General features: G+C 54.7%; 1 protein-coding gene across 1 annotated transcript in view; it reads left to right on the top strand.

Moving 5' to 3' along the window:
- The first annotated feature begins 201 nt into the window (after positions 1-201).
- ARRDC1 (arrestin domain containing 1) overlaps positions 202-12,939 on the top strand; it is a 26,800-nt gene continuing 14,062 nt past the window's right edge. The window contains exons 1-2 of the mRNA XM_009888018.1: positions 202-223; positions 9,822-9,932. Of these exons, the coding sequence (XP_009886320.1) occupies positions 202-223; positions 9,822-9,932 (133 nt within the window). The remainder of the gene's footprint in view (positions 224-9,821; positions 9,933-12,939) is intronic.

Below are 12,939 nucleotides of genomic sequence, written 5' to 3'. Positions count from 1 at the left end.
AGCCTGAAAAGGGAGTAGGCTCTGGTGAATCAACCTTTTTGTGGTAACTAGAGAAACCTGATCAGTCGGCTGTTTATCTGCCTGCAGTGGCTTTTACACCCATTGTGGAGGGGTGATGCTCCTGCAGCGGGGGCAGAGGGGCTGTCTGGTGGGGCAGAGCTCGTTAAACCTGCTCCGAGGTGTGGGAACAACACTGCGGAGATGGCGGTGGTCGCAGACAGAGGTGTGTTCCCAGGACATCAGAGAGCTCGGCCTCCCTGGCTGCTCCTGGTGTCAGGTGAATTGCCCCCTTGTTCTACCAGAGGTGGGAGAAGGTGCGTGCCTTTGCACTTGCTGGGAGAGAACAATAGAGTTTGTTAATGAGTTTAAAGGGGCAGTTTGTTACAGTGTGGACTTGGCTGGTCTTAAAGCACCCAGCAAATGCCTCCTGGGACCTGCAGTGCTGTGTAGTAGACTGCGGTGGGGTTTCTTGCCCTGTTCTTCCTTTTTTAGACAGCCGTGAAGTGTACCAGAATATCTTAATTGCTTTGACTTAAAGTAGCGCTAAGTGCTGGGTGGAAACCTATTTCAGTTTGGGCAAGCTATTAAAAAAGAGGTTCCTCTCTTCTGTTTCAGCACTGCTCAGCCGGAGGAAGGGTGGCTGTGGTCCCTGGCTGGCTGAAGTGTTGAGAGCTGGCAGGTCCTGGCATCCGTCAGTGTTCCTGTGAGCCGGGGTGAGCTGCTGGCTCTGCTCCACTTGTCTGGCTGCACGTTGGGCATTGGGGACTTGCAGTCCCCTCCCACAGGGTTGTTCTAGGGGCCAAACACTAAAGATTAAGATGCTGTGACTACTTATGTATGTACAGCCATGTCCTGAAGAGCACAGCTTGCTTAAATTGAGGTTGCCCGAGGCTCACAAAAGCAAATTGAAGTTGCTCAGATCCCCTGAGAAAGATGATGGTGAATTAGGACCTGCCTTGTTCAGGAGATCATGAGTAAACCTTGCCTGGACCTCACTGAGATCCTAAATACGAGGTGTTTCTGCACCAAGCTGGCAGCATCTGCTGCTCAGAGGTGCTGGTGCTGGCAGGCAGCCTGCAGCCCCGCAGAGCTGCGGGTAACAGCTCGGCGCAGCGAGGCAAGGGTGAGACGAGGAGCTGGGCTGTACCGAGCTGTACTGAGCTCTGCGCAGGAAGGAGGATTAGGAAGAGAGCGCTCGGGCGGTGGCAGAGGTCGTGTTATTTGCTGGGATCTGCTGGGTAAGACGCTGAGCTGCTCTTAGCCAGCATGAGACTTGCTGCGAGTCCTGCCTGGAGCTCGGTCCTGTCCTAGTAAAAGTGCAGCCTGCTCTCTCGTGGATGGGGTGAAGGGAAGCGCGTCTCAAGCGTAGCTTTAGAAGGAGGGCAGGCACGCTAGTCTCCAAGCAGATCAGTCTGTCCCTCTGAATATCTGTCCAGAGAAGTGGAAAGCAAAGAAGTGTCTTGGGACTGAAAGTTGGCTTCACACACCAGAGCAGTTGAAGATCCACATGAAATGCTGCTGCTATCTCCTCCAGCCTTCTGCTCCTCTGCATTTCCCCTCTGATACTCAGAGAGATGGATATTAGGAGAGGAGGCTGCGAGTGCTGGCAGTGCGGCTGAGGTGGGTGGCTGGCATGGAAATTTTCATAGTGAGCTGTGAGATCTGCTTCTCCCTGCTGTACTGCTGTCTGATCTGGCTGTTCCCAGCACTCAGGGGTGTCCGCATCTGCTGTCCTGGCTTGGCAGGAAGAGTCCGGTCCCTCAGCACGCTGCCGCGGTGCTCAGTTGTTCTCCCTGCACGAGGACCCGAGGGCTGGCACTGCCAACCCCTGCCCCGTGTGTGGCAGCAGGCGTTGCATGTAGTAGTTCTGCTGGGTCATGCCACCTGTTTAGAAAGGGGCGAGAGTTTGGGCTCCCAAAACTGGTCCAAGGTACAGGTTTCTCCTTCCCTGCTTCCTCTGCAGCCACCATCGAGGGGCCCAGCCCGGGCTGTTCCTGCAGCAAGCCCGGGGGTGTGTTGGTTGGCAGCCTGGCTCCGTGCCTCTGGCGGGGAGGTTGGGGTAGGTGGCACGGCGAGGGGAGCGATAGTTGTGCGGCTCTATGCCTCTGCCAGACCGCACGCACGGGCTCTATGCTGCCCGGCTGTTACGGCGCAACCACCTCCGCCCTTGTGGCCTCCCAAGGCAGAGTGACCCCAGTCTTCCCCACTTCTCTTCCCAGGCTGTTTGGGTGACACAGCACTGGGACCTACATCAACCCAAAGCTTCAAAACAAAACAACTTGTCCTTTTTTTGGCAAGAGCCAGATTTGGAGAAAGGAGGTGCTGGGGGAGTCCTTTCTGGGGGCTGCGTGGTGAGCAGTGAGGCAGTTGTGGTGGCAGCAGCGTGGCAGGGATCAGGATGAAGGACCGGATGGGGTGCAGCCCCTCAGTCGGGCCCTGTATGCAGATGCTGCGGCGTTTCGTGCCTGTTGCTAAGGAGCTGCGGTTGCCTTTGGCAGCAGAGCTGGCAGATCCAATGCAGAAACTTCATGACATGTGGCCGTCCCCCTCCCGCAGCCCGTGTGGCCTTGTTCGACAGTCAGTTTTCCACCCGCATCCCAACGTGTGTGCAGACAGGCTTGTTAAATGTACTCAACCAGGGATTTTGTTCCAGATGTTCGAGATGACCCCCTTCCTCCAAGGGCAGCTGGCATGCTGATAAAACACTGTGATGCTATAAATAAACCTGTCAGGTCTGCAAGGGAGAAGAGCTTTCAGTTTGAACAGCAGTTTGTTCTAAACAGGAGCCCAAGAGTTTGCTTTCTTCCCTTGGGATGTATGTTGACCCCTGATTTTGGGGAGGAGCTGGAAAATGTAGGTTTCCCTGTTGCTCTCAACCTGATGGAAGAAAGTGCTTCCAGAGGGCAGAGGATGGACCTGCTTGGGAGAGTACTTGGAGAAGATTTTCTGCTCTGCTTTTCTACAGGCACACACCTGCCCAGTCTCCCTTTGGAGACTTCTGCATTTGCTAAAATGAGGACATCCTCTGTGTGTCAGTACTACCTGCACAGACATGCCCCTTCTTGTGCTGGCCTGGGACTCTGGCTAAAATAACTCATGTGCAGCCAAAATAATGGCTCTGGGTCACTATGCCCATGTAGCAGAGCTGACACTCCCCTGTTGTTGCTACAGGTGGAGTTTTTACAGGCTGTGTTTGGGAGCTGGTCCAGCCTTCCTGCAGTGTGGGGCTGCATTGAGGGGGTCTGGGCGTCCTGCCCTGGAAATCAGCTCACCGAAAGGTCAGGGCCAGGAAGGGAGGTACTGTCCCTTCCACTGCTGTCAGTGATTTGGCTGGTTCAGTCTCTTGCAGGGCACAGAGGGCAAGTGCCAGCCTGGGGGAGGAACGGCTGAGCAGCAGATCTTGCTTCTGGACACTAAACGGTGCTAAAGCTTGTTCCACTGCAGAGGGGGCTGCAGGGTGGTCCTGAGCCCCAGCTGGGCTCGTGTGTGGCAGGAGCATTGCCCGCAGGGACAAAGATGGGTCAAACTGTAGCAAGGACTCGGTATTTCACTGGGAGCCTGTCCACAGTCTCCGAGAAGAGAGCTGTGTTGGGTGTGACTTGTGCGATGGGCTGGCAGGCTGCAGGAGGTGGCATGTCCCCCTGGGTCATGGGGAGCAGCAGCCGAGTCCTCTGCGTGCTGGAGGCTGCTGGTGGTGTCAGAGATGCTGCTCGACATGTGTCAGCTCCAGACAAGTCTCTTCCAGGGGCTGGGCTACACGCTGGGTTTTAGTTGAGATGGAAAGCATGAACTACTATTTTAGACAACTCCTCTCCTTCCACGTTAGAGGCCGAATCCCCCTCCTGCCCCTGTGCTGGGCTCTTGGGAAGGAAGAAGATAAAAACCTCCCCAGACAATTGTTAACCTTGTGCCAAACCCGCCACTGCCTCCAGCACTCGGTGTAAGCTCTGCTCTTGCCTCACTGGCTTGTGAAATGCCCAAGACTATTTGTATCTCAAGCACTGACAAGATAGACCCAGAAGGATGGGGACAGCTGAGAATTAATTAGGAGCTGTTGGTTTAATTAGTAGCGTCTCAGTATATTTGTGCATGAGGGCTGGGCGCTGGGGGAGCCGTGTATCTTGTGAGCTTCCAGCCTTCCTGCTTAGAGGACATGAGCCCTTTATGTTGGAGGTTGTACCAGTGTGTTTCTGTGTAAGAGCCATCAGTACAGAAGCCTCATCCTGCTCCTCTTTGGAGTCTCACCTTTCTCGGTGTCCACTTTTCATGGAGCTTTTCTAGGAATTACCCAGTCTCTATGAACTGGTTGAGAGTAACTTGCTTTGTCTGCAGGTCTTGCTAACTCCTAGGCTTTCCATCTTTCCAGCACCATCTGGCCCTGCTTTGCCGGGAGCATTGGTAACCCCCAAACCTGTCGTCTTCATCCAGATCCAGGGCAGGGACTTTACAGGGACAGAAGATCTCAGGCCCTACTAAAACTTGTGCTCTTTACCTCTTGAACCCAGAGGTCTTGCTCCAGGGTGGAGCTGTGGTGCTGTGTGTTGAAGTGGCCTCTTGCTGCTGCCGCAACAGCCCATCGATCTGTCAAGGGCAGGTCCCCACTGCCATCAGCCGGGGAGTCACTGGGGCTCAGGGCGATCCATCACCCCCTTCTCCCAGGGCTGTTTCTGGCCCTGGTGGCTTGTGGGGCCAGAGGAGGTGGCTCTTTCCCAGCTCATGGGAGACTCTCAGTCCCTGCAGCTCTGTGCGTACAGATGGCAACTTGAGGGAATCTAATTAAAACATGGTGATAGCTGCCTGCCGCGGCTCTGGTGGAGAGGGATGAGGAGAGGGGGCTCTGGCTTCCTGTGGCTGGTTTCCATGAAATGAAAACTTACCTGATGCAGACTCGCTCATCTCCCACAGTACTTTCTCCCACTTTGCTCTCCTGTTATCTGGATCCAGGTGTGCACAAGTTTTCCAAAGAGTATCTCAGTCCCTGGGTACCCTTTGAGCCCGTTACAATCACATGCTCTGGTCCCTTGTGCTGACACAGGGGATGGCTTTGCCATCCATCTCATCCCATGCCCGCAGGGCTGGGCACCCCTTTCCCTGCAGCAGGGACGGCTGGACCCTCTGCATCCAACAGACATGGCCAAGCCTGTGTGCTGGCAAAAACCCAGGGCTGTTTGTAAGTTCCAGTTCAGAGCTCAGTCATCAGCTCTTCTTCTGTCTTGCAGAGCAAGAAGAATGATGGGACAGTCCGTTTGTCCTGTGTAAGCTGCTGCCAAATGCAAGAGCTGCCACCTCTGACTGTTGTAGCTTTTTGTTGCTTCCTCTCCCACCCCAGAAAACCTAAACCAACCAAGCTGTTGGCATCTTCTTCCCCCCGCCTGCTGTCTGTTGCCTGTACCTGTTGCAGCGGGTGTCTGACACAGATGGGACTTGAAGCTGGAGGGGGTCGCTTGGGACTGGGGCTGTCCCTGCTGCTAAGTGCAGGGTGGCTGGTGACACTCCGCTTGCCCAGCACATGACTGGATTTTGGAAGTAGGGATGTGCATGTACAACCTGCTTCTGGCAGGGGAGGGGGATTGTGTCCTCTGCTTTCCTCTCACCCGAGGTGCAACACCAGCTCCCCCAAGAAGGGCGGCTCACTGGGTCACCAGAGAAAGTAATTGGAAGTCTATGGCTGCTCTCCTTAAATCACCTTGGAAGAAGGCAGACGTGCCCAGCTCCTGGCATCTCTATTTTTACTTTGTGCAGAGATGGATCTGGCTGAGCTGTCTCCTTTTATTTCCAGCGTTTGGCGTGTGCTGTAGCGCATTGCTAAAGATGTGTCTGCTGGATGCGAAGCTGCCCGCTTCCCTGAATCCCCGGGGGACTGCAGAGGTGAAGGGCTCTTGTCTTCTGTGTGGCTTTGTAATTCATTTCTTCTCTGGTGCTCTTTGCCTCCCCCTTCCAGTTCCCTTACAGGTTTTGGCCTTTCTTTTTATTTATTTATTCAAAGCAGCCTGGGTAAACAGGGAGCAGGAGTGTGGTGACTGGGGCCACTGGTAGCACTGGATTCCAGAGACGTTTTTATTGGGTTTCTAATAACTGGAACTGGCCTGTTCTGACGTAGAAAGTTTTCTTCTTTGCTCTATCTGCAGCTTGGCACAGAGATTCCCTTGGAAAGGCTCAGACTGCTCATTTCCCTTCCCGACAGTCGGGCTGAGAAGCTTTGCACCTCAGGTGGCTCCAGTTGCAGCAGCTCTGATGGTGCCAGTTTGCCAGACCTGTCCCGCCGACACCGTTTTTAGCTTGCAGCTGCCCCCAGCGCTACGTGCCCAAGTTGTGTCTGTCAGCTGCCCCGTGTCCTTCCTCCTGCTCGTGGGCAGGAGCCCGTACGCAACAGCCGGGCAAGTGCCCAGTATCTTCTTCTACCCATGGGATGCTCGTGGAGAGGCTGATTTCATGGTTAGGTTCTCCAAAACCTGGTTAGGAACAAGGTGAACTGATTGACCTGTTGAACCAGGCCCCTCTGAAACCTCCTGGATAACCTGAGCAGCTGCCAGGCTTTCCTGCTGTGGCTGCAGGTATGAAACGGGAGGGCTCTCTGGCTGTCCTGGACTCACTGCCCACCCTGTGGGGGCCTGGGGATCTGCTGCCTCCTCCAGGAACCTGAGGGGGTGAGCTGGGACATGCGATCCCCGTATCCAGTCACAGCCCTGCTCCCAGCCATGGGACAATGCATCTGCTTGGCGCTGTCATTCGTCTCATTTCTCCCCCAGTGAGACGGGGGAAGCTTGTGTTTCTGGAGTAGGTTTGGAGAAGATGCTCCATAAAAAAATCCTCTGCCGCTTGAACTACTCTGAGTCTTGTCCTTGTATTACATCTGGTGACTTGGTGTGCCTGGTAGCAGTATACTGGCAACTTTGGAGAGTGTAGAGGATAAGAGAGTTTCTCCGCTGCTGTGAAATGGCCTTCAAGCTTTTTGGCTTGAAATGTTGCTTTCTGCCCCTTCAGTTGCCCTCATGCACCTGGAATGGCAACCCCAGGGTATGTGATGGTCAGGAATGTGGCTGGAGAGGGCTGCCCTAGGTGGGGACGCAGGACTGGGATGCCCAAGAGACCCGGAGCTCTGCATCCAGGAATTGTCTGTCTTCTGTAGGCACAGGCTGGCTGTGGCCACACCAGTGTGGGATGTCGGTGGTTAATTGAGAAGTCCTGGAGCTGACGGCTCCTGTGCCTGCAATGGAGAGCTCGTGGAGAACTCGTTAGCTAGCTGCAGTGAGACTTTTGGACATGGTCTGACTTTAGTCCTAATGGTGGGTTAGAGGGGGGTCCACCAGGCTGCAAACCCACTGCCTTTGGTTGCTGAGTCTGTCTCCTGTGGTAAGGGAGAAGGGCCATAGCGTGTATGTGCTTGAACATGCCCACCCACCCGCCTCCCAGGAACGAGAGTGCCTCAGCACCGCAATGCAGCAAGCGGGCTTGAATTAAAGACCATCATCCCCTTATCTAGGCGTTGCAACAGATGGTGGTGATCTATAAACTTCTGTGGTGAAGGGAGGCTGAGGGGGAGCCTGTTCAGGGGCTGTTGCTCCTGAAGGATGTGAATGTTCTCCAGTTCTCAGTTGGGCTTTTCTCGCTCGCATCTCCTGTGTGAAAATGTGAGAGTGGAGCTTTTGAGCCTGGGCTTGATTTCACTTGAGCCGTCCGAGTTATCTGCACTAATTCAGAGCAGGGCAGGCTCGTGGTGAGCCCAGAGTCGTGCCAGTATGTCCGAGGTGGGACCAAGAGAGCTGGTACCAGTGCCTGGGTACGCAGGATGCCACCCTGCTAAAACCACTCCCTGCTCCTTCTGATGCTGAAACCCCACGTGGTTTGAGGATTGGATGTCAGCTGGGGTGTGCAAGGGGGTTCAATGTTGTGGTTTGCTTTGGAGGGACCTGTGTCACCTCAGACCGGGTGTGCTGTGGTGCAGGCGGCTCCCTTTGCAGGCCACGCTCTCCTTTTCATCCACTGCCTTGGAAGTGCCGATGCACGTTGCAGACACAAACAAGTGAGCCCATGTGTCAGCCTTGCTGCTATGCTGATGTTTGGTTAATGAGAGTTGGCATCTGGAGATGCTTAGCCCTTGCGTATCAAACAGCACTTGGATAGACCTTGGTGTTCAAAGTCATGATCAGGCTGTGAAGGTATTGAAGCAGATCTGATGGGGAGAGGCCATTCTTCGTTGTGGGATTAGAGACCTTAAACCCTGAGGAGCCCATTTCCCCTGAATGCGTGTAGCAAAGCACAGGTTAGGGGGCTGCGGTAAGAACTACGCATTCCCCCTGCAGAAAGGGCTGGGTCTGAGTTTCTTTCTGCCCTGTTTTGAGTCAGTGTGGGGGCCGTCATCCCACTGGCCAGGCAGGTGCTCTGGCGAGCTGTTTGAGGTGGTCGGAAGCAGCATCACTTGCAGCCCTTGGTGTTTGGGTAGGTGGGTGGAGGTGATGAGAACAGCATGGCTGAGGCTCTTGGAGTGGGGAGGAGGAGAGCTCTTAAGCCAATGCAAATTGGCCGCCTGCCTCTCAGGGAGATGCTTCCTGTGAGACACTGCTTGAATGCAGGGGAGCAGATGGGTGAAACAGGAAAAGACTCTCTTCCTGCCACCTTCCAGCCGGCAGAGCTATTCACCTGACAAATTTGGTGGGGGAGTTCTGTGGCATCCACTAAAGCTGTTGCAAAACCTGGTGAGAATCCAGACAGGAGATATTCAGGCTGGGACAGGCCTGAAGGCCCAGTTCATGCCACAGTAGGTCTGCCTGCATCCTCCCTGTGTGGGGGTAGCACCACAGAGCATCTCCTGCTGTTCCACAAGGCCGGTTTGTCTGTCTCTGGTGTCCAGTGTCGACATCGGCTTGATTTCAACCTGCTGTGAATTGGCCAAGACCAACTGAAACTGTCTTGTGGGTAGCTCTTCTGAAAGCCACATAGACCGTCTGAAAGCCACTTTGCTCATTAACGCTTGTCCTGCATGAGGACCTCCAATCGCATTGATAAGCATGTCTCAGCAGCCAGACACCACTTCAAGTGAGTGGGTTTCTCCTGTTAGAGACGCAGGGCTCACAGCAAAGCCACGCAGCGAGGTCTGGAAGCATCTGAGATGCCATCTGACCTTCTCAAAGCAAGGAGAGTAATTTGAGCCATGTTTGTGCTTTGCCTTGGGAAAGTCACCCCAGAACTTGAGGCGCAGCTGGGCTTGTTCATGCTGCACTGGGGATCCACCTCTGCTGCTGCTCCAAACAAGGCTGTACACCTTGTTTAGCTGGCTGATGGGCTTGTGCTGAATGTGTCTCTCCTCCCAGGGCTGGTGGGATGCCCGGCTCCTTGTGGGGTGAGAGGCAGCAGAGCCCTCTGCTGCTCATCCCTGCCTGGACAGGGACACCCGAGTGTATAGGACAGCATCGCTGCCACAAAGGTCTCTGCTGTCAGCCTGAGTGCGGGGGCTGATGCACATATTGGGAGGGGATGTTGCTTCAGTTGAGAGAAAACTAGAGAGGGTTCCATGTTGGGGTGCTGAAATCACCGCAGTGAAGGGCTTTCACAGGCCAAGGAGGCCAGCTCAAGGGCTTCAGTGGCGATAACAGCTGGGAATAGCACTGGGATAGGAGGGAGTGTGCAACAGCGCTGAGAGTAAAGGGAAAACGTGCTTCTGAAATGGAAGTGTGACCCGATTCCTCTGCTCCATTTTTCTACCCTGTGCATGTTTTCATGAGGCACTGCTCCTGCACAAGTCCACATACAGTACTTGAAGCAAGTCTGAACCTGAGGTTTCACTTTCTCCCAGTGCTTACATGTGTGTTTTCCCTCAACAGCTATCAAGGTGAGCTGCGTTGGATCCTGTGGGGTGTCTAACAAGATCAATGACACAGCATGGACTGTGGAGGAGCAATACTTTAACAGCACGCTGTCTCTGGCAGACAAAGGTAAGGTCCACAAGGACATGGTGGAGACCTGTGGCTGTGCTGTTTCCTGCTGGGAGATGGGTGATTCTGAGATGGTCGACAGAAGTGTTTCCCCAAGACTTCAGCATCTTCTCGATATGAAATATCCCTTCGCAGACTGCCTTGGCCTGTGCGCAGAGCATGGGAGCCAAGATTAGAGACTACAAGAGCTTAGAAGGAGCTGTGCAGAGAGGCATTCTGAATAGCTGCAGAACTTGGCAGCCACGCTGCAAACAGCGCTTGCATATCCTCTGGCCCTGATCGACCTGAAACAGGGCTGCCAGCCAGCGACTCCGCTGTTTCAAGACCCTGTGGCTTCACCCTGTTCCGCTTCCTATGGGTGTTGTCTATGGCAGTCACAAAACACTGATCAAAGCTAGTCAATAGAAGCCAGCTGCAGGCCAGAAGTAGTTTGCACCGAAAGGGATGTGGAGGTGTCCCTTGTCCTCCAAGCGGAACGGCCTAGGATGGTTACCAGCACACACCCTCGCAAGCCAAGATGTCCAGAGATAGCGACAGGGTTGTATTATCCTGTGGGGTAAAGTGACACCAGCAGCCTCTGGGGAATCTGGGCTTGAATGAATGCTGTCTTTCTGCTGTTAAATAGGTCAGTCTCACCACAAATAATTCATGCTGTTCCCTGGCTCCTGTTGAAATCAAGAAGTGCCAGTATTCACCTGCTGAAGGGGGTGGCTGTAGCGGTAGCTGTAACATGGCAAAAGCCCAGGCTAGCAGGAGCTCAGCACTCTGGTGCTGTTCTACCTAATAACAGGAAATGGGTAAAACCGAAGTGGCAGTTTCTGCTAGCTCAGCAATTTTTCAAGCAGAGCTTTTAGCGTCGAGGGGAGACTGACCTCATCCTCGCAGCAACTGGAGAGAGCGCTGCTTGCTCTCCGGGCCCGGAGAAGGGAGACAGCTGGCTGGCTCACCCCTCGGCTTGGCTCAAAGCCTGGGGGCTGCAGTTGGAGGTAAACTGCCTGGGAGGGCAATGAGAAATGTTCCTGCCTGAGTTTGGATGTGGCGCTGAGCTCTGCCAGAGAGCCCAGCTGTGAATGTCGGGGAGCAATGTCCCAGAGGCTTTATAAATAAGGTGCTGCAGGCCATTGAGCTTAGGTGAGTCGGGAGCTGGAGGCTGCGAATGTTTGTGGACTTCTGCAGAGTTTTAAACCTGCAACTACGCTGAAAAATGTACCTTCCAGCTTTTGTTTCTAGTATTTAATGATTCAAGGGAGAGCTGTGGTTGGTTTTGTCCTGGTAAAGCTGAGCAGTGGCAAAAGCCAACCAGGAGGTAGGAGTGGGAAGAGGTGGGTGTGCTGTTTGTTGGTGTTGCAGCCCCTGGGGAGATTTTGATAGCTGCTTCGGCAGTCATTTCTTCTGAGGTTGCCCTTGGGAGCCATCCCCTTGACAGATAGGGCCAGTGTGGACTGGGAAGGCTGGAAAGAAAATGCGTTGATGGCTACATGCTTTCATGGCTCTGAAGTGTCCCCTTTGAAGGCCTGAAATCCAAAGACGGCCAAAATGTGGTATTCTCAGCTCTTTAACTGTTCATGGAAAGCTTTAGTCTTTCGGTTCTTAATTTTCTAGGACCCAGACCCTTTAGTATCGCCCAGTGCAATGCTGCTGTCTGTCAACCCACCAGTACTACGGATTCTGCCAGCCTGAGACTTGAGCGGGCGCCCGGCGCTGGGGCGGCAGGGCTGGGCTGCTCGCTCTGTGCTGGAGCCGGTTGCGGAGCTGGCAGCTGCCCAGCTGCATGCCTGGGGTGAGATGGGGGCAAAATGGGCCAGCTGAAGTCTTCCAGAGCTACCGCAGCTCCAGGCAAGCGAGGCGAGAAATGGTAGTGCGTGACTTATCAGATGTAAAGAATTGAAGGGAAAATACGTCCTGTAGGACTATATAGAGTCCTGCGCTCGAAAGCTGAGGTGTGTTGTAGTGTCAGTACTGTCCTGTCTTGCGAATCTACAGTGCAATTACGGGGAAAAGCCTGGTCCCAGCTACCGGCAATCAATCCGGAGCAGTGTGCCAGGTACTTACAGTCACTGACCTGTGCTCTTCTGCCTTTTCTGTCAAAGTGGACACAACCGCTGGGAGCTCTCGGCGTCTGGCTCCCAGCTGCCAGGAGGCAGATGGGGAGAGGGCAGGCAGTCCCTGTGCATGGGATCGCAGCCGAGAGCAGCGCTCGTGGGGCATTTGCTCTTTGTGCCGCTGGTACGAGCTCAGGAGTTACTTCCTGGACTTGCTGTGTTTGTCCCATGCCTGTCTTCCCATGCCACAGGGACGCAGGGGAGCGAGCGATGGGGCGTGGGTGGGAGAGTGCAGTGTCGCTGCTGCCTTTTGGACCAGAGTCTTCCACCAGAGACAGTTTTGAAACTGTCCAGTGCAATTGCTGCACTGGGCTGTGTGGATATGGAAACAAAAGCCCTGGGGGCTGGCACCGCTCCAGCGACGGGGAAGCGAGATAAACTGGTTGCCGTGGCAGCCCTCGCCGTGACATTGATGCATGTCCTGGCCGGTGGAGCAGCAGGGGAGCCAGGCTGCTTCTCTGTGCCTCTCCAGGGGATTCGTGCAATGGCCATGTGGACACGAGCAGCAGGGCAGGCCTCCGTGCTGACTCAGCCACGGTGTTTTTAGGCTCCCCAGGAATAGCTCTCAGCTGCCCCGGCCTTTCCTGAACAGAGCGTGAAGGAGCTTCAGATGGACAGACTGTCCCTTGGTGCCTGCTCTGCTCAAAGCAGAGCTGTCCCTTTCCCTGTGACTCTGGCCAAGAGCGTTTGGCAGGGACAGGCTGCTCCAGTGTCTGGCTGCAAAGCGGTTTGGGGTGCAGCTGCCTCTGGGGGTGGGTGCTCCCCAGGGTGCCTCCATGCAGGTCTGACACCCACCTGGGAGGGGAAACTGAGGCAGGCTTGTTCTCCTGGGGCATGGGGCGTGGAGTTGGACCATGGTGTCCGATGGGTGATGGCGGGAGCCCAGGGTGCGGGTGAGTTCAGGG

Source organism: Charadrius vociferus, unplaced genomic scaffold, assembly GCF_000708025.1.
Source record: "Charadrius vociferus isolate BGI_N301 unplaced genomic scaffold, ASM70802v2 scaffold1040, whole genome shotgun sequence".
Lineage (NCBI taxonomy): Eukaryota > Metazoa > Chordata > Aves > Charadriiformes > Charadriidae > Charadrius > Charadrius vociferus.
Note: the sequence above shows the minus strand (reverse complement) of the source record. Positions and strands in the feature narration are given on the sequence as shown.